Source organism: Loxodonta africana, chromosome 7 (genome assembly GCF_030014295.1).
Source record: "Loxodonta africana isolate mLoxAfr1 chromosome 7, mLoxAfr1.hap2, whole genome shotgun sequence".
Classification (NCBI taxonomy): domain Eukaryota; kingdom Metazoa; phylum Chordata; class Mammalia; order Proboscidea; family Elephantidae; genus Loxodonta; species Loxodonta africana.
Window position 1 is genome coordinate 49,682,300 of NC_087348.1, and position 25,258 is coordinate 49,707,557.

At 42.4% G+C, this 25,258-nt stretch overlaps 1 protein-coding gene across 1 annotated transcript in view; it reads right to left on the reverse strand.

The window, feature by feature from the left end:
- The window catches only part of KIAA1549L (KIAA1549 like), a 133,482-nt gene that overhangs the window by 97,575 nt on the left and 10,649 nt on the right, over nucleotides 1–25,258 (reverse strand). Inside the window, exons 5-8 of the mRNA XM_064289439.1 lie at nucleotides 22,897–23,116; nucleotides 21,715–21,848; nucleotides 11,919–12,081; nucleotides 9,877–9,936 (exon numbers count right to left, since the gene is read on the reverse strand). Coding sequence (XP_064145509.1) covers nucleotides 9,877–9,936; nucleotides 11,919–12,081; nucleotides 21,715–21,848; nucleotides 22,897–23,116 — 577 coding nt within the window. The remainder of the gene's footprint in view (nucleotides 1–9,876; nucleotides 9,937–11,918; nucleotides 12,082–21,714; nucleotides 21,849–22,896; nucleotides 23,117–25,258) is intronic.

Sequence of the window (25,258 nt, forward strand, 5' to 3'; positions counted from 1 at the left end):
GGAGGCAGAAGGCAGAGGGGATGCTCGGAGGGCTGACTCCCTGCTGCCTCAGGAACCACAGCCACCGCTGGCCCTGCACCCACCACTAAGGCTACCATGCTCTGCCCCATGCTAGGGCTTGGCCGTTCTTACCTCATTTTACCCTCCCAACAACCCCAGGAGTTAGGAATTATTATCCACGTGTTATGGATACAGAAAAAGTTAAGTGACTTGTCCAGGTCACACAGCCAGTAACAAGCAGAGTTCAAGCCCAAGCCTGTGTAACTCCAAAAGCCTGGGCTCCCTCCTTTGTGAGCTGTGACATCTCCAATGCAGCTTCATTAAACCCACATTTTATTTAAAAGAATGTGTGCTGTTAAAGGTCCATATAGGAATACAGCACAGTTGCAGGTATGGCTAACTGGGTTTTCATTGGTTCCCACTCATAAGCCTTGGCTCAAGGCTGCCGATGTTTTATTTTTCCTCCTCCACAGCTTTGCTGAGGAATCTGAGTGCTTCCCTATAACTCAGCCCCTCATACCTGGGCAAACCACCCTGTTGTGTGTCCTCACCCCTTCCTCCTCTATGGGGTCCTTTTGATATCCACCCCAAAGATGCCCAGAACCCCCTCAGGTATTCTCTCATTTGAGAAGGAGGACAGCTTAAGAGAGACTGGGCTCTCTCTTAGTTCTATCACTTGCCAGTTGTGAACCCACTGGAGCTCTCAGAGTTCAAGTCCTTCTCTGTAAAAAGGGAATAAGAAAGTCTACATCACAGAACATATTCCTAATGGGCTCTAAAGTTTAAGTCAGAGAGGATGTACAAAGAAGCTCAGCACAGTGCCTGGTGCATAGAAGATAAATGGAACTCCTTTCTTTCCCATCTTTCTCCCATCCCACTCACCCCCCCATATAATCAGCTGCCATGCTTCATCAATACCAGGCGTATCTGTAGTCAACAAGCAAGGCATTAACGATGGAAATAAAAACAATGGTCAGTGCATGCGCCAGTAACCAGCTTCCATCAAGTCAACTTGGATGTGTGGCCACCCCGTTTGTGTCAGAGTAGAACTGTGCTCCACAGGGTTTTCAATGGCTGATTTTTCAGAAGTTGATCACCAAGCCTTTCTTCCGAGGTGCCTCTGGATAGACTCAAACCTCCAGCCTTTCAGTTAGTAGCTGAGCACATTAAGCATTTGGAGGGTTTCAATGAATACTAGAGCTTTCTCAGGACTGCTGGAGTCTCACTTACTGTGGGGGCAATTGCCACCTTCTGTGTACCCCAAAAGTCCAGCCCCTCCTCCATGTCCCTTGGGAAGCATACTTCATCCCAAACATACAAACCCTGCCTTCAGGGACAATCATCCCTGCAATCATAGATGCTTAAAACAATTCTGATCTTTCTAAAGAGAACAAAACTTACATGATCTGGGAACATAATGCATGATTATTCATTTAATAGAATTTGTTCTACTGCAGACCACCCAAGGATCATTAATACCATCCATCCACTGGGATGTGGAAACAGCTTGGATATAAAGGACGTGCTGTTGTTACGGCATCCGGTGCAATGGGGCGCTACCAGTAGCCAATACTAATGATCACATTCTCTATACAGGGCCAGATCAAGCACCGGTGACAATGAGACACAAAGAATGACATTTAAAAGCGATCAAGAGAGAAATAAAACCCACAGCTGGGTTTTAGAAATTACTTCTTTGAAACCATAAATGCCAAATCATCTCCATGGAGGGTATAAAGCAGTTCTCTTTCTAGGGCCTTTGTGAGTGGCTCCCAGCTCATCTGTCAACCAAATTCCTGTAAACAAAGACAAAACACTCCCGTGCTGTTCCCATTGTGTCAGGTCCCAGAAATGCCCCTCAGGATTCCTCCTAACAGAGCTATCAGTCCCAGGAAGAGCCACCTTGTGTCCTGGCACCAGAAGGAAAGCCTATTCGCGTCCTGGTTCAAAGATGCCCCGTTTGTAAAATTACATAACAAATTGCTCAAATGCTACTACTACTACTACTGAGTTCGCCTCTCCTGACCACTAGACAGGAGTGAAAGAGGTGATACAGATGACATTGTGTGAGTTTTCCCTGAGGATTCAAAGGAAGACATCAAATAAGGGCAAGAGTCAAGATAAAAGCCTTCAGAGGAGTAATTAGGAAAATGCAAATCAAAACCACAATGAGGTACCACTTCACACCCACTAAACCAAAATCAAACCTATTGCCAAGTCGATTCTGACTCACAGCAATCCTAGTACTGTCCCATAGGGTTTCCAAGGCTATAGTCTTTACAGAGGAAACCCTGGTGGCACAGTGGCATAGCAGCAGTGCTATGGCTGCTAACCAAAGAGGCTGGCAGTTTGAATCCACCAGGCACTCCTTGGAAACTCTATGGGGCAGTTCTACTCTGTCCTATAGGGTTGCTATGAGTTGGAATTGACCCGACGGCAGTGGTGTGTTAATTTTTACAGAAGCAGGCTGCCAGGCCCTTCTCCCGCGGGGCTGCTGGTGTGTTCAAATCAGCAGCCGAGTCCTTCACCACTATGCCACCAGGGCTCCTTCACACCCATTAGAATGGCTATAATCCAAAAAACGGAAAATATTAAGTGTTGGTGAAGACGTGGAAGTACTGGAATCCTTGGACATTACTAGTGGGAATGTAAAATGGTGCAGGTGCTATGGAAACAGTTTGGTGGCTCCTTGAAGAGTTGAACATAGAATTACCATATGACTCAGCAATTCCGCTCCTAGTGCATACTCAAAAGAACTGAAATCAAGTTCTCAAACAAAACAAGTACGTGTACACATGTGTTCATAGTAGCACTATTCGCAGTAGTCAAAAGGTGAAAACAGCTCAAATGTTCATCAACAGATAAATGGATAAACAATTTGTAGCATATACATACAAGAGAATTTTATTCAGCCATAAAGGGAAATGAAGTTCTGAGACATGCAACAACGTGGATGAACCTGAAAAAACATTATGCTACATGAAAGAAGCCAGACACAAAAGTCATATTTATATCATTCCATTTACATGAGACTTCCAGAATAGATAAATCCATAGAGAGAGAATGCAGATTGGTGGTCATCCAAGGTCAGGAAGGGGAGAATGGGGATTGCCAGCTTAAAGGGGTTTTATTGTGGACTGATGGAAATGTTTTGGAATGAGATAGAGGTAGGTGGTAGTCGCACAACATTTGAATGTACTAAATGCCACTGAATTGTTCAGTTTAACCACTTGAAAATGGTTAATTTTATGTTCTGTAAATTTCATTTCAATAAATTAAATAATAATAATAAGCCTCCAGGGAAGCAAAGGCGGCTGTGGCTGCCTCCCACAGAGTTACATGGAATCAACAGGAGACTGTTCACACATGCCTCATTGCCTCTATTTGCAAAAAGAATGTGTTCTTCCTGGGACGCATCTGGGGAAGGGCTAGGGGTTGGAGCCAGGGGCCTTGAGTTCGAATCCTGACTCCTTATTAATTGTGTGTTCTTGGAAAAATCACTAAATCTCTCTGGGCCTCCGTTCCTCATCTGATCGTAATCTACTCCTGATTATGTCATTGTGAAGAATAGATAATTCATTAAAAAAATGCTTATAGCCTAGTGACTGGCACCTGATAGGACACCAATACACAGTAGCTGCTATTGTTAAAATGTGCCCACATCTTTGCTAGGCACATCTTTACAGAGGAGAAACAACATGGAAAGAACAGAAATGTGTTCTAGGAGGTGGTTCCTCTTCTTTTCCCTAGTAAGTGCTGCTGGCCTCAGGCTCTCTGGCCCTCTCTGCCTGCGTGGAAGGGAATGGGGAAGCAAATGGGCACCCATTTCCCTCAAGCAGTGACACAGCAGCTGCAGGGGGGTTCCAACCCTGGCATGGGCACTTAGGAAGACAGCAGTCTCTTCAGACCAACAGCCGGGGTCCTGGCTGCCACCCTTGGCCACCAATAACTAAGGTTAAAGGAGTTGGACAAGTCCGCACTGGTATTCACAGGAGTTTTGTCCAGAAGATTCAACAACTGTTATATCACTGTTCTCTTACTCCTTCTTTACTTACAATCACATTGGACTCTAAAATTCCAACGATCAGGCCGAATTCAGCTTCCTGTACTCTAGCTAAATTGTTTTATTCATAGCTGAATCCTACGCATTTAGAGCTGAAAGACTTTTAAGCCAAAACCAAACCAAAACAAAAAAAACCAAACCCACTGCCATTGAGTCAATTCCAACTCATAGGGACCCTATAGGACAGAGTAGAACTGCCCCATAGGGTTTCCAAGGCTGTACATCTTTACAGAAGCAGACTGCCACATCTTTCTCCCAAGGAGTTGATGGTGGATTCAAACCACCAACTTTCTGGTTAGCAGCCAAGCTCTTAACCACTGCACCACCAGGGCTCCAAAAGACTCTTAGAACTCAGCTAATATCATCCCTCATTCTAAAGAAGGGAGAATGGAGTCTAGAAAGCCTGGGTGACATGCTCAAGGACTCACTAGGTTAGTAAATAGCAGAGCTGAGATCAGAAGAAATCCCTCATTTCATTGGCCTGGGATATTTTGACTCTCATGGGGGCAATAAAATCAGTTGAGTAAACCTAAGATGGGCTCTCACCTCTGTCAGGCAGCCGCATAAGTCTGTACATTTCTATCTGCCCTCATCTATATAAACCCGACTACAGGACCTCTGTACATAAGGCATGTAGAATTCACCCTAAGCAAACGATTTTACATCAAAGAGGGACCCATGCTCTGGGAGGGGAGAAGTGTACAGTGTGCAAAAACATATTTAACATAAGTTTTGCTGGAAAACAAAACGTTTTCTAAGATTGGATTCAGACTCACCCTAACCCATATGACCTCTTGTTAACTGATAACATCTTCAAAGACCCTATTTCCAAACAAGGTCACATTCACAGGTACGAGGGATTAGGACTTCAATATATCTTTTTTGGGGGGGGATATCATCCAATCCATATAATACCCAATTTAATATAAGTTTGGTTGGAAACTACAGGAAATTGGTCCTAACCATCTTGACTGTTAGCAATGAGAAGATCAGAGTGCCGGTGATGGATGTCGAGGAGTTAAGGTGGGAATGGTTACTGAAGGGGCCATGGGTTTGAACAGGTCAAATAACACAGCCCAAAGCTCTCTTCATCTCTCAGGCCCCTAAACTCCCCCATCTCTTTTGTGAATAATGGGGCAGGTTGGAGGTGTTGCCCACAGGTTCAGAAAGTGGTCACGGGCCAAAGGGAAGGCAGGTGGATCATCCTGAGACCTAGGTCCAGTCCCTCTGCCCTCCTGGGCACCAAGTGCTAACCAACTGTACCAACTAGTCCCAAACACAGCAATGAACAGCACTGTTTATTCTGCTTACCAACAGCAATAGCGACAACAACAACAGAGGGTTACACATACATAAGTGGGCAGGGGTTAAGCCCCAGGAGAATCTTGAAAACAAGACCACGTGTGGGGCTTTTCATTAAGATTATGCCATCAGAAAAGAGGCAGGGAGAGATGAAACAAGATTGTTCAGAACACATATCTTACGTTTAAGAGTGAACGTGTTACTTAATGTAAACCATTACTTAAAGTTAATAAACCAAAAAAAAAAAAAACCCAAATCTGTTGCCATTGAGTCGATTCTGACTCATAGCGGCCCTACAGGACAGAGAAGAACTGCCCCATAGAGCTTCCAAGGAGCGCCTGGTGGATTCAAACTGCTGACCTTTTGGTTATCAGCCGTAGCACTTAACCACTACGCCACTGAAGTTAATAGAAAGGGGAAAATGTCTGTAAGTTAAAAAGCAGCATACCTTGTGAGGGAAACATGACTTTGTAAATGTTACATAATCTGCTGGCTTCAAAAATGTGTTGCTGGGTGTCATGGATTGAATTGTGTCCCTCCAAAATATGTGTCAACTTGGCTAGGCCATAATTCCCAGTATTGTGTGGTTGTCCTCCATTTTGTGATCTGGTTATCCTCCATTTTGTGATGTGTTACAAATCCTAGCCTCTATGCCTGTGTCTATGGTCCCAGTTGGGAGTGAGCTGTCTGTTATGTTAATGAGGCAGGATCAGGTCATGTTAATGAGGATCAAGGTGGAATGCAACACCCTTACTCAGATCACAGCTCTGATTCAACTCAAGGGGAGTTTCCCTGGGATGTGGCCTATATGACCTTTTACCTTACAAGAGATAAAAGGAGAGAGAAGCAAGCAGAGAGAAGCACCTCACTGCCACCAAGAAGGAAGAGCTGGGAGCAGAGTGTGTTCTTTGGACCTGGAATCTCTGCGCTGAGAACCTCCTAGATCCAGGGGAAGACTGATGCCAAGATACGTGGAGACCTCCAAAGAAGGCCGGGCCCACAGATGGTGAAAGGAGATAAGGACCTTCCCCCAGAGCTGACAGAGACAGAGAAAGCCTTCCCCTAAAGTCAGCACTCTGATTTTAGACTTCTAGCTTCCTAAACTGTGAGAGAATAAATTTGTTTGCTAAAACCATCCACTTGTAATATTTCTGCTATAGCAGCACTAGATAACTAAAACACTGGGTTAGCATTGTCTGTCTCTTGGGCATACGGTCTTTTTTTTTTTTTTTTAACATGTTCTTTGGGTTTGCTTTCTTAGCAGGTAAAATAATCTCCACATACCCATGGCTCTTCAGGGAGGAAAGAAATGCAATTTTCTGCAATATAGAAGAGGTCTTGAGCAGGCTTCATCAAGCAGGGCTGTGTGTGCCTTCATTAGTATTTTAGGCAGCAGCCCACCTATATTGCTCCTTTGGGGCTGCAAAGAAGGGAGAAGACTGGGAAGAGAAAAAGGGAGGTTTGAGTCTTACACGACTTGCAGGATCTTTCTCTCTCCTCCTGCTGTTCTTTTTCTTCTCCTTTTGGGCTGGTCAGTTTTCCTTCTACAAACATCTGTCCTCTCCCTCTTGTTCTCAATCTTTGCTTCTCCGATTTTCAGAGCTACTCTCTGGCTTTTGAAAAACAAAAAAACTTTCTTGCTGTTTCATAAAGCTCAGCTGGGAAATGTCAAGGAAAAAAAAGAAAACATCACCAAAACGCCCTTCTACTTCCATCCGCCCACAAAGTCAGGATGTGCCTGGACTCCACCCGCGTTAGTGTGGGCGGGGACTCATGCCTTGGAGATGGAAAAGTGCACGCCCAGCAATCTTCTTGCTTTAATGTGGATTTTGTAGGGCAGGGCAGAAAGGCTTACCATCTTTAAATAGATTGAATGGTGGTCCCCAAAAAGATATGTTGATTTCTTCATCCCCGGTATCTATGAATGTGTTTAGAAACAGGGTCTTTGAACATGTTATTAGTTAACATGAAGCATACCAGAATAGGGTGGGTCCTAACCCAATCTTATAAAAAAAGGAGAAAAGGCACCGAGAGACAGACGAGGGGAAGACAGCCACATGAAGATACATCTACAAGCCTGGGGCTACCAGAAGCTGGAAGAGACAAGGAAGGGTCTTCCCCTAGGGCGGACAGAGAGATCATGGTCCTGCTGACACTGAATTTGGACTCTTAGCCTCCAGAACTCTGAGATAACAAATGTCTCTTCTTATAAGCCAGCTAGCTTGTGGTATCTTATTATGGGCGCTTCGAGAAACTAATACGTAAACAACCACTCACATGGCCAAGCCCTAGACACCCACATGTTAATGCTGTAACTATGAGGAGGTCACGTAATGGGACTTTAAAGGTAGTTGTATTGAATTGTTTATCTAATATTCATGTCCCATGTGATGTCTGTTCTTATCTAAGCTTACCCCTCTCACTTCTGTTCCTCTGGAAGGAACTCCCTGACTTAGAAGACATGACCCAAGAAAAGATGCCAATCCTATTACAGAATGCCATGCAGTTTTGTTTTTTAATTTTATTGTGGCAAAATATATATAACGAAATATTTGCTATTAAAGCATTTTAAGGGTACAATTTATTGTTCAGTGATGGATTTTTTTCTTTTTTTTTTTTTGGTATTTATTCTATTTTCTGCATAACTTTAAGTACATAAAGGTTTATTTCCACAGGCCTCAGGAAATGGGTAGAAGTCACAGGGCAATTTATCTTCCCAGGAAAAAGTTGTATATTTTGGTGTTTGCCCTAGAGGGAAAAACTGAAATCTACACTAGCAATGCTGTACAAGATTCTTACATAAATCAAGACCTAAAACCAGCCTGCACTGGAGGGTTTAGTCCTCTGTTTGGTTGCCTGGACAGAAGCCATAAAATGCTGAGCATGACAGGAAAAAGGAGGCAGTAAAGACGAATGACAGGCACCTAGCACCGAAGGAGGAAGGAATGCTAGATTGGAATGGTGTGTTCTTGTTTTCCCTTTTTTAAAAAGTCATCTCTGTAGGAAGATGCTAGGCAGGGATCCCAGAGAAAGGCTCCAGGACTCTTAACTGTCTGAGGTGCAGGGCACTGGTATAGCAGTTAGAACAGGAGAACCTACTCTTTCATGGTTCAGGAATACCCAGGATGGAATGCAAAATAAAAGGAATGCTTACGGGAAACAATTTTTCTTGGAATGTTAGATGGCCAAGCCTCAGCCTTTGGTTCAGTGCAACCTTTGCCTCACTTATCAACAGTGAAAAATGAATTTGGTTAGAAGGACCAGCTGGAATCACACTGATTTCTGCTACCTTCATGTGCATTGTTAGAAAAAGATTCATTTGTGAACATTCTGATCAGTTAATTCCTAGGGACTGTTTTAGTCTTCCCAAAAGACTGTTAGTAGAATAACCCCTAAAAGCTGAAAGCTGAAACCTACCAATCCTGGTCTGCAGTTCATTAAGAATGAACTGGTGGTGTGGTTGAGTTGACAGTGGAAAAGTGGCACCTTTTGGCAGATGGTCAACTGATCTGCTATCCCACCCTGAGGTATATCTCAGTGAAGGCAAGTGACTGTGCTCCGCAGAGCAGAGACGCAGTTTCAGAGCAGAAAGGCAGAGGAAATCCAGAAAAGAAACGACTTGATACAGATTTATCCCATGGTGTGAATGCAGTCTGACCCCGTGAAAATCACTTGCCAACAACGTCCTCCCTACATATTCTTTCTAGGACTTTCCCCTCCCCAGTGCACCTGAGCGGCCGCTACCTTGCTACCTAAACCACATACAAACCCCGCTTCCCCCGCCATTCTGGGAGTCAGCTCTGAGGAACTTGCTCTGCACATTGCAGCTAAGTTACTTTCTTTTTCTCAAAGACCGGTCTCCAGATTATTAGCAGATCTGAGTGTGTCCGACCAGGGCCCACCTTCCTGGGTTTGATAACATGAAGGGAGAGGGAAAAGCACCCAGTGGCACTTCCCTTACACAGCAATTTCTGTCACTGTGGTGACTAATTTCTGCCCATTCCTTAGGGTCTTGAACTGCTCACACTTTAACATTCACCACGTTGCGCAACCATCACCACTATCCACTTCCAAACGTGTTTCATCAACCCAAACAGAAACTCAGTACCCCTTAAGCAATAACACTCTATTTCTCTCTCCCCCCAGTTGCTGATAACCACTAACAAACTTTTGTCTCTATTCATTTGCCTATTTTAGATATTTCATATAAGTGGAATCATACAATATTTGTCCTTTTGTGTCTCACTTATTTCACTCAGAATAAAGTTTTTGAGGTTCATCCATGTCATGCACGTATTAAGACTTCATTTCTCTCTATGGCTGAATGACATTCCATTAGGAACACAGCACATTTTTTTTATCCATTCATCTGCTGATGGACACTTAGATTGTTTCCACCTTTTGGCTATTGTGAATAAGACTGCACTGAACATTGGTATATGGCATGGAGTTTTAAAAGCCAAATCAGCCTGAGAGCATGAAGCGGGAAAAAAACAAAAACAATAGGTTACCTGTAATCACCCAATAGTCTCTGGTTGTTTCTGATATATCAAGGTTGGGGTATTCCAGAGCTAAAACAAACAAGAAACACATCAAATGACCTTTATAAGTTAGATGAATATTCTCAAGGCAAACAGACACAGGAAACAAAACATCAAGCAGTTCCCAAGCTGTGTTATCATTCTTCGGAGCTTTAGGTATAAATAGGTATACAGGCCAAAAATATCTTGCTGTATAGGCAAGTAAAATATTTAGTGAAGGTCTAACTTTCAGAAGAAGAATTTTTTAGAGTTGGAAGGTTCTGTTATTTCATTTTTTTCTAACAAAACCCTCCAAAGTTGAAAACCTTCATTTTCAAAACCCACAGTTTGAGCCTGTTTTATCTATAGCTTTATCTTTAAAATTATCCAACCATCACTAACATTTTTAGGAACGGTTATCTCTTGCATGGATTTTTCCAATGCCAAGAACTAAGCTCAGTAGCCAAATATTTGTAACAAATGGCCCAATTTTTTTTTTTTTTTTAACAAGTTTAGCGACAATTAGAGTTAACACCCATAAAGGGCTTAACACAATGCCGGGACATAGTAAGAACTTAATAAATCTTAGTTGTTGTTGTTATCAAAATATCAAGGTCATGAAACAAAATAAATTCTTCTCTTTCTGCCATGTGATATGATGGCATCTTTTATGACATCATCGTTTTAATAAAACCCAGAGTTATCTTTCCTTACCTACTGCCACTGAGTCAATCCCAACTCATAACGACCCTATAGGACAGAGTAGAGCTGCCCCATAGGGTTTCCAAGAATGTAATCTTTAAGGAAGCTGACTGCCATCTTTCTCCTGCTGAGTGGCTTATAGGTTCAGACTGCTGACCTTTCAGTTAGCAGCTGAGCACTTAATCACTGCACCACCAAGGCTTCTTTGCCATTGAAACACTCAAGAAAAAAAAATCTGAGTGGTCACTATGTGCTAATAAGTACACTGACACACAGTATCTCATTTATAGTATCAAAAACAACTAAAGAAGGAAATTGAGATGATTTTTGCTAATATGTGTTTAAAAAAAAAAATGCCCAGTGACCTTAAGCAGTGTACCAATGATGAAACTGAAGAGCACAAACCTTTTTTTCTTTGGCTACCAAGTAAGTGTTTGAATACCAAATGCAGGCTGCATTGTCTTCAAAGTCTATGCTTACTGCATGGTAATGAGATTTATGTAACTGAAGCATTAGAGGAAGACGAGGCCACAAGACTATGGGGACTTCATCAAGGGAAGTCATGACACTAATTGCAAATGTGCTGCATTGTATCTATAGCTAGGGCAGAGGCTGAAGGTCTACCAACATTTGCTGATGGCAGAAGTGGGGGAAATCCCCAGCAACTCAGCTTACCCCAAAGAAAGAGGGCCTACCAGGCAGTCCTGTAAGCTCTGAAGGCAACTGCCTGAGTTTGAACCCCAGGTTCCACCTCTCACAAGCTATGTGACAATGGGCATCTTGTTAACCCTCTGGGTACTTTGGTTTTCTCCTCTCCAAAATGGGACTGATTTTGCACCAACCTGATATGGTAGTTGTGAAGATTAAATGAGATAATAGATTTGTAAAGGTAAAGGCACATAGTGAGTTCTTAGGAAAAGCTATTGAATTTTTCAATGTGCAATGAACTTTTCATCAATTCTACCCCAAATTACCATATATTCCAGTTGTTGTTTTATGACAAAACAGGTGGTATGCGACCTGGCACATAGTGAGCTTTCAATAGGTGTTTGCCAAGTGGAGACAAAACCTGTTGCTGGTGAGTAGATTCTGACTCATGACGACCCCACGTGTTACAGAGCAAAACTGAGCTCCACAGGTTTTCTTGGCTGTAATCTTTATGGAAGCATATCACCAAGTCTTTCTTCCAAGTTGCCTCTGGGTGGTGTCAAACCACCAACGTTCCAGTTAGAGGCCAAGCATTTAACCATTTGCACCACCGTGGGACTCCTCAAATGGAGACAGACCTCAGGAAAACAACAAAGAGTTCTGCAGGACGTGGACGTACTCACGTTCGGCAATGGTGAGCGGCGGGTAGGTGAGGTAGAATCCCACCAGCTCAGCGGAGAGCTGGCTGAGAAGACTGCTGGCCACAGTGCCGTTGAGGAATGTGCTCTGATTGCTCACCACGTACACCAAGGTGACTGTCTGAGAGGCGTTGGACGTGCTCACAATCTGAATCGACACAGGAGGAAAGGGGAGGGAGACATGCCAAATAAGATGAGGGTCTGTTTCATGGAGGCTGTGGGTGGAGAAGTTTAAGCAGAAGTTGAGGGTAGGAATGAAAGGGAGGTGGGAAAAGAGCAAGGAAGAGACAAGAATAACAACAGTCATCATTTACTGATTGCTTACTATATGCCAGGCTTTGTGTGAAGGAAGGGCATGTTGTCTCATTTAATCCTGACCACTGCCTGAGGAGGTTCACAGAAGTTATGACTCCCTTTTACAGATGAGGAAACTGAGGCCCAGACTGCTCAAGGGACTTTGCCAAGGTTGCAGAATTAATAAGTGGCAGAGTCAGGATTCGAACCCAGAGAGTCTGACTTCTGAGCTTGTAACCACTGTCACGTATCTTTTCCAGGGGCTTAATTGTCTCAGATTACTTTTAGGATTCTAAACACATAAAACTGGGCATAAACCAACAGTTACCATCAAGTCGTTTCTGACTCATGGCGACCCCATGTGCATGACAGTAGAACTATGCTCCAAAACTCTAGCTGATTTTTTGGAAGTAGATAACCAGGCCTTTCTTCCAAGGGGCCTCTGGGTGGACTCAAACCTCCAACCTTGTGATTATCAGTCAAGCATGATAAGCATTATAGGAACATTAAATTTAAGAAGGGCTCAACGCCTCAGACAGAAAAAGCCCAACGCAAACTTCCAGGAAATTTTAAAGTTGAAAGGACTAGGAACACACACAGCTGAACACCAATAGTAACGAACAGGGCGACTGAACCTGATTATGAAAGGAATTCAGAAATACAAAATAGTTTCTGTCATGGATTGAATCGTGTCCCCCTAAAATATGTGTATCCACTTGGCTAGGCCATGATTCCCAGCATTGTGTGATAGTCCAGTATTTTGTCATCTGATGTGATTTTCCTGTGTCGTAAATCCTCTCTCTATGATGTTGATGAGATGGGATTAGTGGCAGTTATGTTAATGAGGCAGGACTCAATCTACAAAATTAGATTATGTCATAAACCAATCTCTTTTGAGATATACAAGAGAAATGAGCAGAGAGACGGGGGGACCTCATACCAATAAGAAAACAGCACTGGGAGCAAAGCACATCTTTTGGACCTGGGGTTCCTGTATAGAGAATCTCCTAGACCAAGGGAAGAGTGATGACAAGGACCTTCCTCCAGAGCTGACAGAGAGAGAAAGCCTTCCCCTGGAGCTGGGGCCCTGAATTCAGACTTCCAGCCTACTGGACTGTGAGCGAATAAACTTCTGTTTGTTAAAGCCATCCACTTGTGGTATTTCTGTTACAGCAGCACCAGATGACTAAGACAGCTTCTTTAGAGAGCTATTACATTTCCTTGCAGTCTATTAATTCCATATGTTGTTGTTGTTAGTTGCTGTTGTGTCGATTCCAACTCATGGTGACCCCGTGTGCAAAGCAGAACTGTTCCATAGGGTTTTCAAAGCTGTGCCCTTTCAGAAGCAGACTGCCAGGCCTGTCTTTGAGGTGCATCTGGGTGGGTTTGAAATGCCAACTTTTCAGCTAGTAGTCAAGTGCTTAACCATTTGTGCCACCCAGGGACTCCTATTAACTCCATATATTGCTGTTGTTACTGTGTGCCATCAATATAGAACATGCAACTATTACAATGAGATGGCATGGTTTTCTTCTCTCTTTTTGTCTAAGTCAGCTATTTAGTTACTGGGGAATGAGGTTTTCTGGGTCAGTGGATGGACTAAAATAGCCCATGGATGAGATCAGGAAAGCAGATGCAGTAGGAAGTCATTCTAAGCTCAGGTTCTGTGCTGGGGTCTTTCCCTTACCCCTCCAGACCCACTTTCAGGCCTGCTCCATGGGCTCCTTTGCCCTCTGGCTGCAGTAAAAGGGAGCTCCAGAGGACATGGGATTGAGGGAGGAGAGTGAGATCAGAGTACAAATGTCTGGTTCCCCTCCTTGCAGGGCTACAGCTCCTGTCAGTCAGCTCTGGCCTCTTGGTCTGGAGCTTCCGGTAACTACTTCCTCCTGTCGCCCCATCAGGTTCAAGTGTTACCACCTTGGGTATACACTGTCCCTTGTGGTTTAGCTAGAGCCTGCCCACACATCTGCAATGGCCCCTTTATTGAACTGTCCTCAAATAACCTTAATTTGAGTGTGCCACCTACTTCCTGCTGGGACCCTGACATATATATGCGCATACGGTCTTTGCCAACTTTGCTTTCAAACCTTACTTTGAGGAAGGCAGTCAAAAATAGCTTTGCCCCTATATTTCCCATTTTTCGCCATAAGTGGAAATTCTTTTTTAATTCTCTAACCCATAGTCTACACTCCCATGATTAACGATAAGCTGAGTCAATCCTTCTGGGCAACTCTCACTCTCTGGAATTATTCTTGGAAAGCAGTTTAGCCACAGGTATTCAGGCCTCTTTCCCGAGGTACCAAAGAGAAAAGACACATCTTTTTAAAAAAATTTTTATTGTGCTTTAAGTGAAAGTTTACAAATCAAGTCAGTATCTCATACAAAAATTTATATACACCTTGCTATATACTCCTAGTTGCTCTCCCCTGCAATAAGACAGCACTCTCCTTCCTTCCACTCTCTATTTTCGTGTCCATTCAGTCAGATTCTGACCCCCTCTGCCCTCTCATCTCCCCTCCAGACAGGAGCTGCCGACATAGTCTCATGTGTCTACTTGTTCCAAGAAGCTCACTCTTCACCAGTATCATTTTCTATCCCATAGTCCAGTCCAATCCCTGGAAAAGACACTTCTTTCTGAACAATTCAAAGGACCTCGTCATACCTCTACCTAAAATAATTATAATAATCAAAACAAATTTTCAATCTTTGTCTTTATTGTAAATATTCTATTTTTCAACTTACAACACAACGGAATCCACTGAATCTCAAGGGAAGCTTTGACCAAATAAATCTGTAATGCCGGCCATATGGGTACTTTTGTACATACTATACTCACCCCTGTTACATGTCTATCAGTTTGCCATATTGTGGCGGCTTACATATTGCTGCAATACTGGAAGATTTGCCACCAGTATTTCAAATACCAGTAGGTTCACCCTTGGTGAACAGGTTTCAGTGGAGCTTCTAGACTAAAACAGGCTAGGAAGAAGGACCTGACAGTCTACATCTGAAAAAATTGGCCAGTGAAAACCTTACGAAGAGCAGCAGAACATTGTCTGATATAGTGCCAGAAGACGAGTCCCTCAGGTTGGAAAGCACTCAAAATTTGACTGGGGGAGACCTGCCTCCTCAAAGTAGAGTCAACCTTAACGACATGCATGGAGTCAAGCTTTCAGGACCTACATTTACTGATGTGGCAACACTCAAATGAGAAGAAACACCTGCAAACATCCATTAATAATCAGAACGTGGAATGTATGAAGTATGAATCTAGGAAAACCGGAAGCTGTCAGAAACGATATGGACCACATAAAGATCAATATCTAGGCATTAATGAGCTGAAATGGACTGGTGATGGCCATTTTAAATCAGATAATCACATGGTCTACTATGACAGGAATGACAAATTGAAAAGGAATGCCGTCGTATTCATTATCAAAAAGAACATTTCAAGATCTATACTGAAGTACAATGCTGTCAGTGATAGGATGATATCCATATGTCTACAAGGAAGACCAGTTAATACAACTATTATTCAAATTTACGCACCAACCGCTAAGGCCAAAGGTGAAGAGATTGAAGCTTTTTACAAACTTCTGCAATACAAAATTGATCAAATATGCAATCAAGATGCGTGGATAATTACTGACGATTGGAATGCAAAACTCTGAAACGAAGAAATACTGGTAACTGGAAAACATGGCCTTGGTGAAAGAAATGATGCTGGAGACCCCATGATAAAATTTTGCAAAACCAGTGACTTCTTCATTACAAATACCTTTTTTTCAACAAAATAAATGGCGACTATACACATGGACCTTGACAGATGGAATACACAGGAATCAAATTGACTACATCTGTGGAAAGAGAGCTCAAAATCATCAGTCAGAACAAGGCCAGGGGATGACTGCAGAATAGACCATCAATTGTTCATATGCAAGTTCAAGTTGAAACTGAAGGAAATTAGAACAAGTCCATGAGAGCGAAAGTATGACCTTGTGTATATCCCACCTGAATTTAGAGAGCATCTCAAGAATAGATTTGATGCATTGAACACTAATGACCGAAGACCTGATGAGTTGTGGAATGACATCAAGGACATCATACATGAAGAAAGCAAGTGGTCATTAAGAAGACAGGAAAGAAAGAAAGGCCAAAACGGATGTGAGAAGAGACTCTGAAACTTGCTCTTGAATATTCAGTAGCTAAAGTGAAAGGAAGAAATTATGAAGTAAAAGAGCTAAGCAGAAGATTTCAAAGGGCAGCTTGAGAAGACAAAGTAAAGTACTATAATAAAATTTGCAAAGACCTGGCGACAGAAAACCAAAAGGAAAGAACACACTCAGCATTTCTAAAGCCAAAAGAACCGAAGAAAAAATTCAAGCCTTGAGTTGCAACACTGAAGGATTCTACAGGGAAAATATTAAATGACTCAGGAAGCATTAAAAGAAGATGAAAGGAATATACAGAGTTACTGTACCAAAAAGAATTGGTCAACATTCCACCATTTCAGGAGGTAGCATATGATCAAAAACGGATGGTACTGAAGGAAGAAGTCCAAGTGGCACTGAAGGCATTAGCAGAAAATCAAAGCTCCAGGGATTGACAGAATACCAACTGAGATGTTCCAATAAACGGATGCAGTGCTGGAAGTGACCACTTGTCTATGCCAAGAAATTTGGGAAGACAGCTACCTGGCCAATCTACTGGCAGATATCCATATTTGTACCCATTTCAAAGAAAGGTGATCCAACAGAATGTAGAAATTATCGAACAATATTATTAATTTCCCACAAGTAAAATTTTGCTGAAGATCATTCAAAAGCAGTAGTACATCAACAGGGAACTGCCAGAAATTCAAGCTGCATTCAGAAGAGGATGTGGAACAAGGGATATCATTGCTGATGTCAGATAGATCATGCCTGCAAGCAGAGAATACCAACCAGAAGGATGTTTATCTGTGTTTTACCAGCTATTCAAAAGCATTTGACTGTGTGGATAATAACAAATTATGGATAACATTGTGATGAATGGGAATGTCAAAACACTTCATTGTGCTCATGAGAAAACTGTACATAGATCAAGAGGCAGTCATTTGAACAGAAGAAGGGGATACTGAGTGGTTTAAAGTCAAGAAAGGTGTGCATCAGGGTTGTATCCTTTCACCATATTCGCTCAGTCTGTATGCTGAGCAAATAATTCGAAAAGCTGGACTACCTGAAGAATGGGCATCAGGACTGGAGGAAGACTCATTACCAAACTGCATTATGCAGATGACACAATCTTGCTGAAAGTGAAGAGGACTTGAAGCACTTACTGATGAAGATCAAAAACCACAGCCTTCAATATGGATTACATCTCAACATAAAGAAAACAAAAACTTTCACTACTGGACCAATAAGAACATCACAATAAATGGAGAAAAGATTGAAAGTGTCAAAGATTTCATCTTGCTTGGATCCACAATCAGTGCCCATGGAAGCAGCAGTCAAGAAATCAAACAATGTATTGGATTGGGCAAATGTGCTACAAAAGACTTCTTTGAAGTGTTAAAAAGCAAATATGTCACTTTGAGGACTAAGGTGCACCTGACCCAAACCATGGTGTTTTCAGTCGCCTCATATGCATGTGAAAGCTCGACAATGAATAAGGAAGACCGAAGAAGAATTGATGCCTCTGAATTATGGTGCTGGTGAGGAATACTGAATAAACCATGGACTGCCAGAAAAAGGAACTAATCTGTCTTGGAAGGGAAACAGCCAGAATGCTGTTTAGAATCAAGAATGGTGAGACTTCATTTCACATACTTTGGACATGTTATGAGGAGGAACTTGTCCCTAGAGAAGGACATCACGCTTGGTAAAGTAGAAGGTCAGTGAAAGAAAGGAAGACCGTCAAGGAGATGGACTGACCCAGTGGCTGCAACAATGGGCTCAAGCATAACAATTCTAAGGATGGCGCAGAACCAGGCAATGTTTCATTCTGTACATAGTGTCGCTAGGAGTTAGAACCAACTGGACAGCACCTAACAAGAGCATACTCATCCAGGTAAGTTATACTTATTTTTTATGGCTAAGTCAGGTGCTCTGTAAATAAGACGAGGTTCACAGACCAAGATCACATCCCCTGTTCACTGTGTCATGCCCCTGACCCCCAACAGAAGCAGCCCTGCGGGGGGAACTCTCCCACCATCCCCTTAGTCTTAGACTCCCAAAGATTTTTGAGTGCTGTCTCTTAACTTCTCACTCACTCCTGCCATGATTCAGTTTGCAATTAGACCCACGAGGCTGATAGAGTAGAAAGCTGTTTTTTGCCAACCTAGCATCCATTCCCCCTTCTTCTATGACAGCACCACAATTTTCCTTGGGGAACCACCTCTGTCCATGTGGTTTGCACGGGGCTGCCCCTCCCAAACAGCCATGAGTGGGCACTGGAGCCCAGCCTGGTTCAGTGGGACCATCCATGTCCTCAGCCACAGTTAATGGTTCCCAAATGAGCACCTGATCCACGCTAATCCAATCAGAGCTCATCCGAAGATTTTTATGAATGACACAAGAGACACTTTGCTTCCATTGGACTGTGAGCAATAAGGATGAGGCAAGCCTGGAGGTGCCAGGGGCCACCCCATGGGGCCTGAGGATGATGCCACCCCAGAGCAAAGCGAGACAAAAAAACAAAAAAAGAACTTCATAAAGAAATCATTTAAGCAACTGCATCTCATTGTGCCTGAAGTAAATGAACTCTGAATGTTTTAGTTACAAGTCAACAGCTTCCTCTTTTTGGATTCTGTCACATGCCACCAAGAAAGTCCTAATTGACCTGACTGTAGTCTAGCCCCTAAAACCAACGCCATTTAAGTAAAAACAAAAAAAGAAAGTCACTATTTCATGGACTCTCTGATCAATTAAATATTTACATGGTCTTATTTTGCAAAGGACTTAAGGTGCCTCACAAATTATATTTAATACAATAAAATGGGAAGTTACTAACTACAACACTGGATCCTGAAAAAAACTAATGAAAGGCAACCCAGGGGGTTCATTACCATGTAGTTATCTATGGGTGATATAAGGGCCGTAGAAGGTTAATAAATCCAGGCAACAAGTTTGGCTGTGGGCTCCCTATCAGCCAAAGCAAAAACGGAAGCAGGATTAGTAAAAACAATCCACACAATTACCCATTTGTTTCAAGAGATGTTTCAATGGGTATAATTAAGTAATAAATTTATTTAGGTGCAATTTTCAAATCACCTGTTGTGGTCATTTCCAGGGAAGGCATGTTAGTTGCTTTTTGTTTCATCTAATGACCCAAGACTACCACACAGCAAAACAAGAGAGGTTTCTCAAGGTCAAGGGCAGCTTATTTATCTTGGTGTCCCTCCCAATGCCTGATAAATAGCAGGTGCTCAAGAAGACTGAGCTTCCTAAATACAATTACAGGGTATGCTCTGCTGCCAAGCTCTAACTAGGCTCATGGACTTGTGGGGATCACAGATCGAATCGGAAAGAAAAAGAGTTCTCAGAGAGCACTGAGTCATACTCCTTACATAAATCTTAAGTCGGTGACATATTTTTAGATCTCAGTCTAATATGAACCAAACCATAATGAGATACTTCCATACACACTTTGGATGAATCTAGAAAAGGAAAGCTGCACATTCAAATTTAATTGTATGCTTTCTACATTATACTGGCTTTTCAGATAATTCATTTATGCTAAATGTCAATTTCAGAACCTCTGGGTTTAACTATAAAGGCTTGAGATCTGTAGTCAAAACAGGGACATTGGATAGTACAGTTAACGAGAGAAATTGGGAGCTGGATGGATTTCATTAATAAGCATCTGTCTTTGGTGAGATAATAAAATTGCAAAAAAAAAAAGGGTCTGAGAAAAGCTTTTGATGGTGTGTATGCTGTTAATCAAGGAAGCTCAAATATATATAGTGCACCAGGGATAGAATTTCCCTGGGAAAGAGTTCACGTGTTTGTCAAAAGTTTCATCAAGGACCCCATTTCTACATCGCTCTGACACTGGGATAGCATAGTAGCTAAGGCTATAGGTTCTTGGCTTGTTCCATTCTTCTAAGTTCCATGCCAAGTTCCAATGTTCCAAGTACTTCTTCCATTCTTTATCAATTGTGTGGCCTTCTGGAAGTTTCTTAACCTCTCTCGTTTCCTTCTTCTGAAGGACGTCTTAAGCATTACGTAGCAAAACATTTGTAAAACGCTTAGCACTGTTCCTGGCATATAATAAGCTCTCAATATAAAAAGAGAGAAAGTGTGTGTGTGTGTGTGTGTGTGTGTGTGTATTTAAACTAAAGTAATGGTCCACATGGGTGTCTGGAGTATAACCCAATGCAAATCGCAGAATAGGCGAATCTTGGTGAGTAAGCAGTTTAGAACTGATTCATTTTATATTAGAAATTTGACATAACTTATATTAAAAAAAAAAAAAAAAAACCACTGCTGTCGAGTTGATTCTGACTCATAGCGACCCTATAGGACAGGGCAGAACTGCCCTATAGAGTTTCCAGGGAGCACCTGGTGGATTCGAACTGCCAACCTTTTGGTTAGTAGCCGTAGCACTTAATCTACACAACTAGCGTTTCCATATATTACATAGTGCCTTAGTTACCTAGTGCTGCTATAATAGAAATGCTACAAGTGGATGGCTTTAACAAAGAGAAATTTTTTCTCACAGTCTAGTAGGCTAGGAATTCAAATTCAGGGCATTCACACTAGGGGAGGCTTTCTCTCTCTGTCCATTCTGGTGGAAGGTCCTTGTCATTAATTTTCTTTTGATCTAGGAGCTTCTCCTTGAAAGAACCCCGGGTCCAACGGGCGCACTCTGTTCCTGGTGCTGCCTTCTTGGTGGTATGAGGTCCCCACGTCTTTCTGCTCACTTCTCTCTTTTATATCTCAAAAGAGATTGGCTCAAGATACAATCCAGTCTTGTAAATTGAGTCCTGCCTCGTTAACATAACTGCTGCTAATCCCATCTCATCAACACCATAGAGACAGGATTTACAACACATAGGAAAATCACATCAGATGACAAAATGGTGGACAGTCACACAATACTGGGAATCATGGCCTAGCCAAATTGATACACATATTTTTGGGGAACACGATTCAAGCTATGACACATAATATATTCTAGTTCAATTTTTTAAAATAATAAATGTATTGGAAAGGAAAGAGGAAGCACCATATGGGAAAATATATGTAAAATCCCAAGCCTCAGGAAGTACAGAATGACAGCATCCCCAGCTGTGACAGCCATACCCCAGACATCCTCACCAGTGTCATGATCAACTCAACTCAGTGGCATCAAAGTGGCACCTTCTCCTGTCTACATCACATGCCCCAAGTACAAAGTTACATTTAAAAAGGCAGCTTTGAAATGGGGGGCCCAAGTAACTTCTCGCCAGCATGGGCCATAGGATCAGCCTCTGTCAACAGCACAACCTGAGCACTCTCTTCCTCACCTGAATTGCCAAGTTGCTTTTGGTATTCAGGACCTTCCTCTCGGCATCCTGGAACGCCTTCTGCAGCCTCTGTTCCATTGTCTGGGCAAACCTGCAGGACTGTATGTTGTCTGACTGACTCACAAACTGCAGCACTAGAATAAGAGGTATAAATCAAAGGAAGCAACAGCAAAGCTCCACGTCTTAGTTCCTTGAATTTACTAGTGGACATGATATAAAACAGCATGATTTTAGATTAGGGACATCAGGCAAATGAACAATAAGGCCAGACAAGGTTTCACTGTAGTTTTGAAAGTGGCTCTTAAAATGATTGATAACATCCAAGAATTAAAAGCACGATTGAATCTGAGACTCCCTCCGACGCAAAGGATTTTGTGATTTCATTTGGTTGGAATATGTACGCATCTGCTCAAAGACCAAGAAAAGACTAACCTAAGAGATTATGCCTTCTATTTCCTTGGAAGAGGAAAAAAATCAACTGACCTCCATTATTAAGTTGAGTCTTTCAATTTCAATGCTTTCCCCACTCTTATGGTTTATAAACTTTGCAGATCAGGATCATGAGGCAGCTTAAAAGAAAAAAATGACTCCAAGGTGCTAACGAAATTAGAGATTCTAATTCAGTGGCATATGGAATCCATTGCTGTAAACTACAGATTTTTATTGACACTCAACTCTTACTAGTGTCCACTGGTAATACAGAAAAAAACATAGTACTTGTTACTCACAAATGATATAAATTAGCAAAAAAGGCTCCTGTGATGGGACATTTCTGATGAATACAGGGCTGGAAAAATTTAGGCTGATGTGGAGGGAACTCAGGCATTTGATTAGCAGGGACCTTTGAGGAAGATACTTAAGAACTTTAAAAGATGATTGACCACCTGACAATGGAATTTTTAGACAGGCATCCTCTTGGTACCTCCCGGATCCCAGAACAGATATGAAGTCTTTCCTTCTGAGTTTATTGGTTGCCATCGAGTCAATTCCAACCCATGGCAACCCCATGTGTGTCAGGGAAGAGCTGTACTTCATAGGGTTATCAATGCCTGATGTTTTCTGAAGTAGATCATCATGACTTTCTTCTAAGGTACCTCTGAATGGACTTAAACCTCCAACCTTTTGGTTAGCAGCTGGATGTGTTTGCACCATCCAGAGACTCCTTCCTTCTGAGTTACTTGCCTGTTTTTAGCTGGAAGTAGCCTGCAGGCTCAGGATTCCACGGGGAGGCAAGTACTGCCACAGACTGCAAGTTTGGGGTGTGTTGCTTCAGATCTGCAGTGACATTGCTGATGCCATAAACACCCAGCATTTCGACAATTACTGAAGGCAGGTACACCAGCCTCCCCTTGGTAGCATAATAACCAACTGTGACATTGTGAGAATACTCCAGAATGTCCACCTACAAAACAAATGGACCCACAGAACTCATTGTTTATTTCCACAGTACTTTAGGTTCTTCTTGGAGTTTCTTAGGATCACAACGGTTACGTAGCGTGGCTGGGGAATAGAATGTTCTTATTCAACAAATACTGTAACAATCCTATAAAGCATACATGGATTGCCAAGTCTCAAGGTATCAGAATACAACAAAATATAATTTTCATCAAACCTACATGGACTAGAATTAAATCTGTATTTTTTTATTCCTTCAGTGTTTCAGTAGAATCCTATAAACAACAATTATTACCAAAAAGGCAAAGAAAGGAAGTGACAGACAAAACACATTTCCAGGGAATGGAATTCAGGGGAAAACAGTTTTATTATCTTTCTCTTAGTTTATGAAAATTAACAGGTAGAAATGATAGATTAAGTGGGGTACCTTCAGGATGGGTCAGGAAGTTGCTGTTAGGTGCCACCGAGTCAATTTCAACTCATAGCAACCTCATTTGACAGAGTAGAACTGCCCCGTAGGGTTTTCTAGGCTGTAAACTTTACACTGGTGGCGCAGTGGTTAAGCACTTGGCTGCTAACTGGGAGGTTTGTGGTTCAAACCCACCAGCCACACTGCAGGAGAAAGATGTGGCAATCGGCTTCCGTAAAGATTACAGCCTTGGCGTCTGGGGTCTTAAAAGCTTGCTAGTGGCCATCTAAGATGCATCAATTGGTCCCAACCCACTTGGAGCAAAGGAGAATGAAGAACACCAAAGATACAAGGAAAACATCAGACTGAGAGACTAAAGGTCCACATAAACCAGAGACTCCATCAGCCTGAGACCAGGAGAACTAGATGGTGCTGAGATACCACCAGTGAGCGCCCTGACAGGGAACACAACACAGAGTCCCTGACAGAGCAGCAGAAAAGTGTGGAGCAGAACTCAAATTCACTTAAAAAGACCAGACTTAATGGTCTGACTGAGACTGGAGGAACCCCCAGAGTCACGGACCCTGGACACTCTGTTAATTCAGAACTAAAATCATTCCCAAAGCTCACTCTTCAGAAAAAGGTTAGACTGAACTATAAAACATAAAATAATGCTCGTGAAGAGTGTGCTCCTTACAAAAAAAGACCAGACTTACTGGCCTGAGAGAGACTAGGGAAACCTGAGTGTATGGCCCCCCGGACACCCTTTTAGCTCAGTAATGAAGTCACTCCTGAGGTTCACCCTTCAGCCAAAGGTTAGACAGGCTCATAAAACAAAATGAGACTAAAGGGGCAAAGCAGCCCAGGGTCAAGGACTAGAAGTCAGGAGGAGACAGGAAAGCTGGTAATAGGGAATCTAAGGTTGAGAAAGGAGAGTATTGATATGTCGTGGGGTTGGTAACCAATGTCATATAACAATATGTGTACTAACTATTTAATGAGAAGCTAGTTCGTCCTGTAAGCCTTCATCTAAAGTAAGAAAAAAAAAAGATATATATGTATATATTAAAAAAAAAAAAGTGTGCTTCTTAGTGCAAGCAGATATATAAGAGACTAAATGGGCGGCTCCTGTCTGCAGGCAGGGTGAGAAGGCAGGAAGGGGCAGGAGCTAGCTGGAGGGACACGGGAAACCCAAGGTGGAAAGGGGGAGTGTGCTGTCACATTATACAGATTGCAGCTAGTGTCACATAACAATATGTGTATAAATTTTTGTATGAGAAATTAACTTGAGCCGTAAGCTTTCACCTAAAGCACACACAAAAAATTACTGCCTTGGAAACCCTGTGGGGCTGTTCAACTCTGTCCACAGGATTACTAGAGTTGGAATCGACTCTATGGCAAGAGGTTTTTTAATCTTTACAGGTGCAGATCACCAGGTCTTTCCACCACTGAGTCACTGGGTAGATTTGAATCAACAGCCTTTTGGTTAGCAGCCAAGCACTTAACCACTGCTCTACCAGGGCTGAGCTGAGAGATGAGTCACTCAGACTTGACTCCATCTCACATTTCCTTGACCTGTAAACTGGTTCAAGACCAAGGCAGGGATGAGCCAGAGAGTCTGTCTTACAGCTGAGAGTTCTAAGGGACACTGGTGATCTGAGCTCTTTTCTGGCCCAAATGGATGATTTTGAGGCTTTGGGTTTTATTCTTACCTTACTTTGTTTACTTTGTATTTTATAT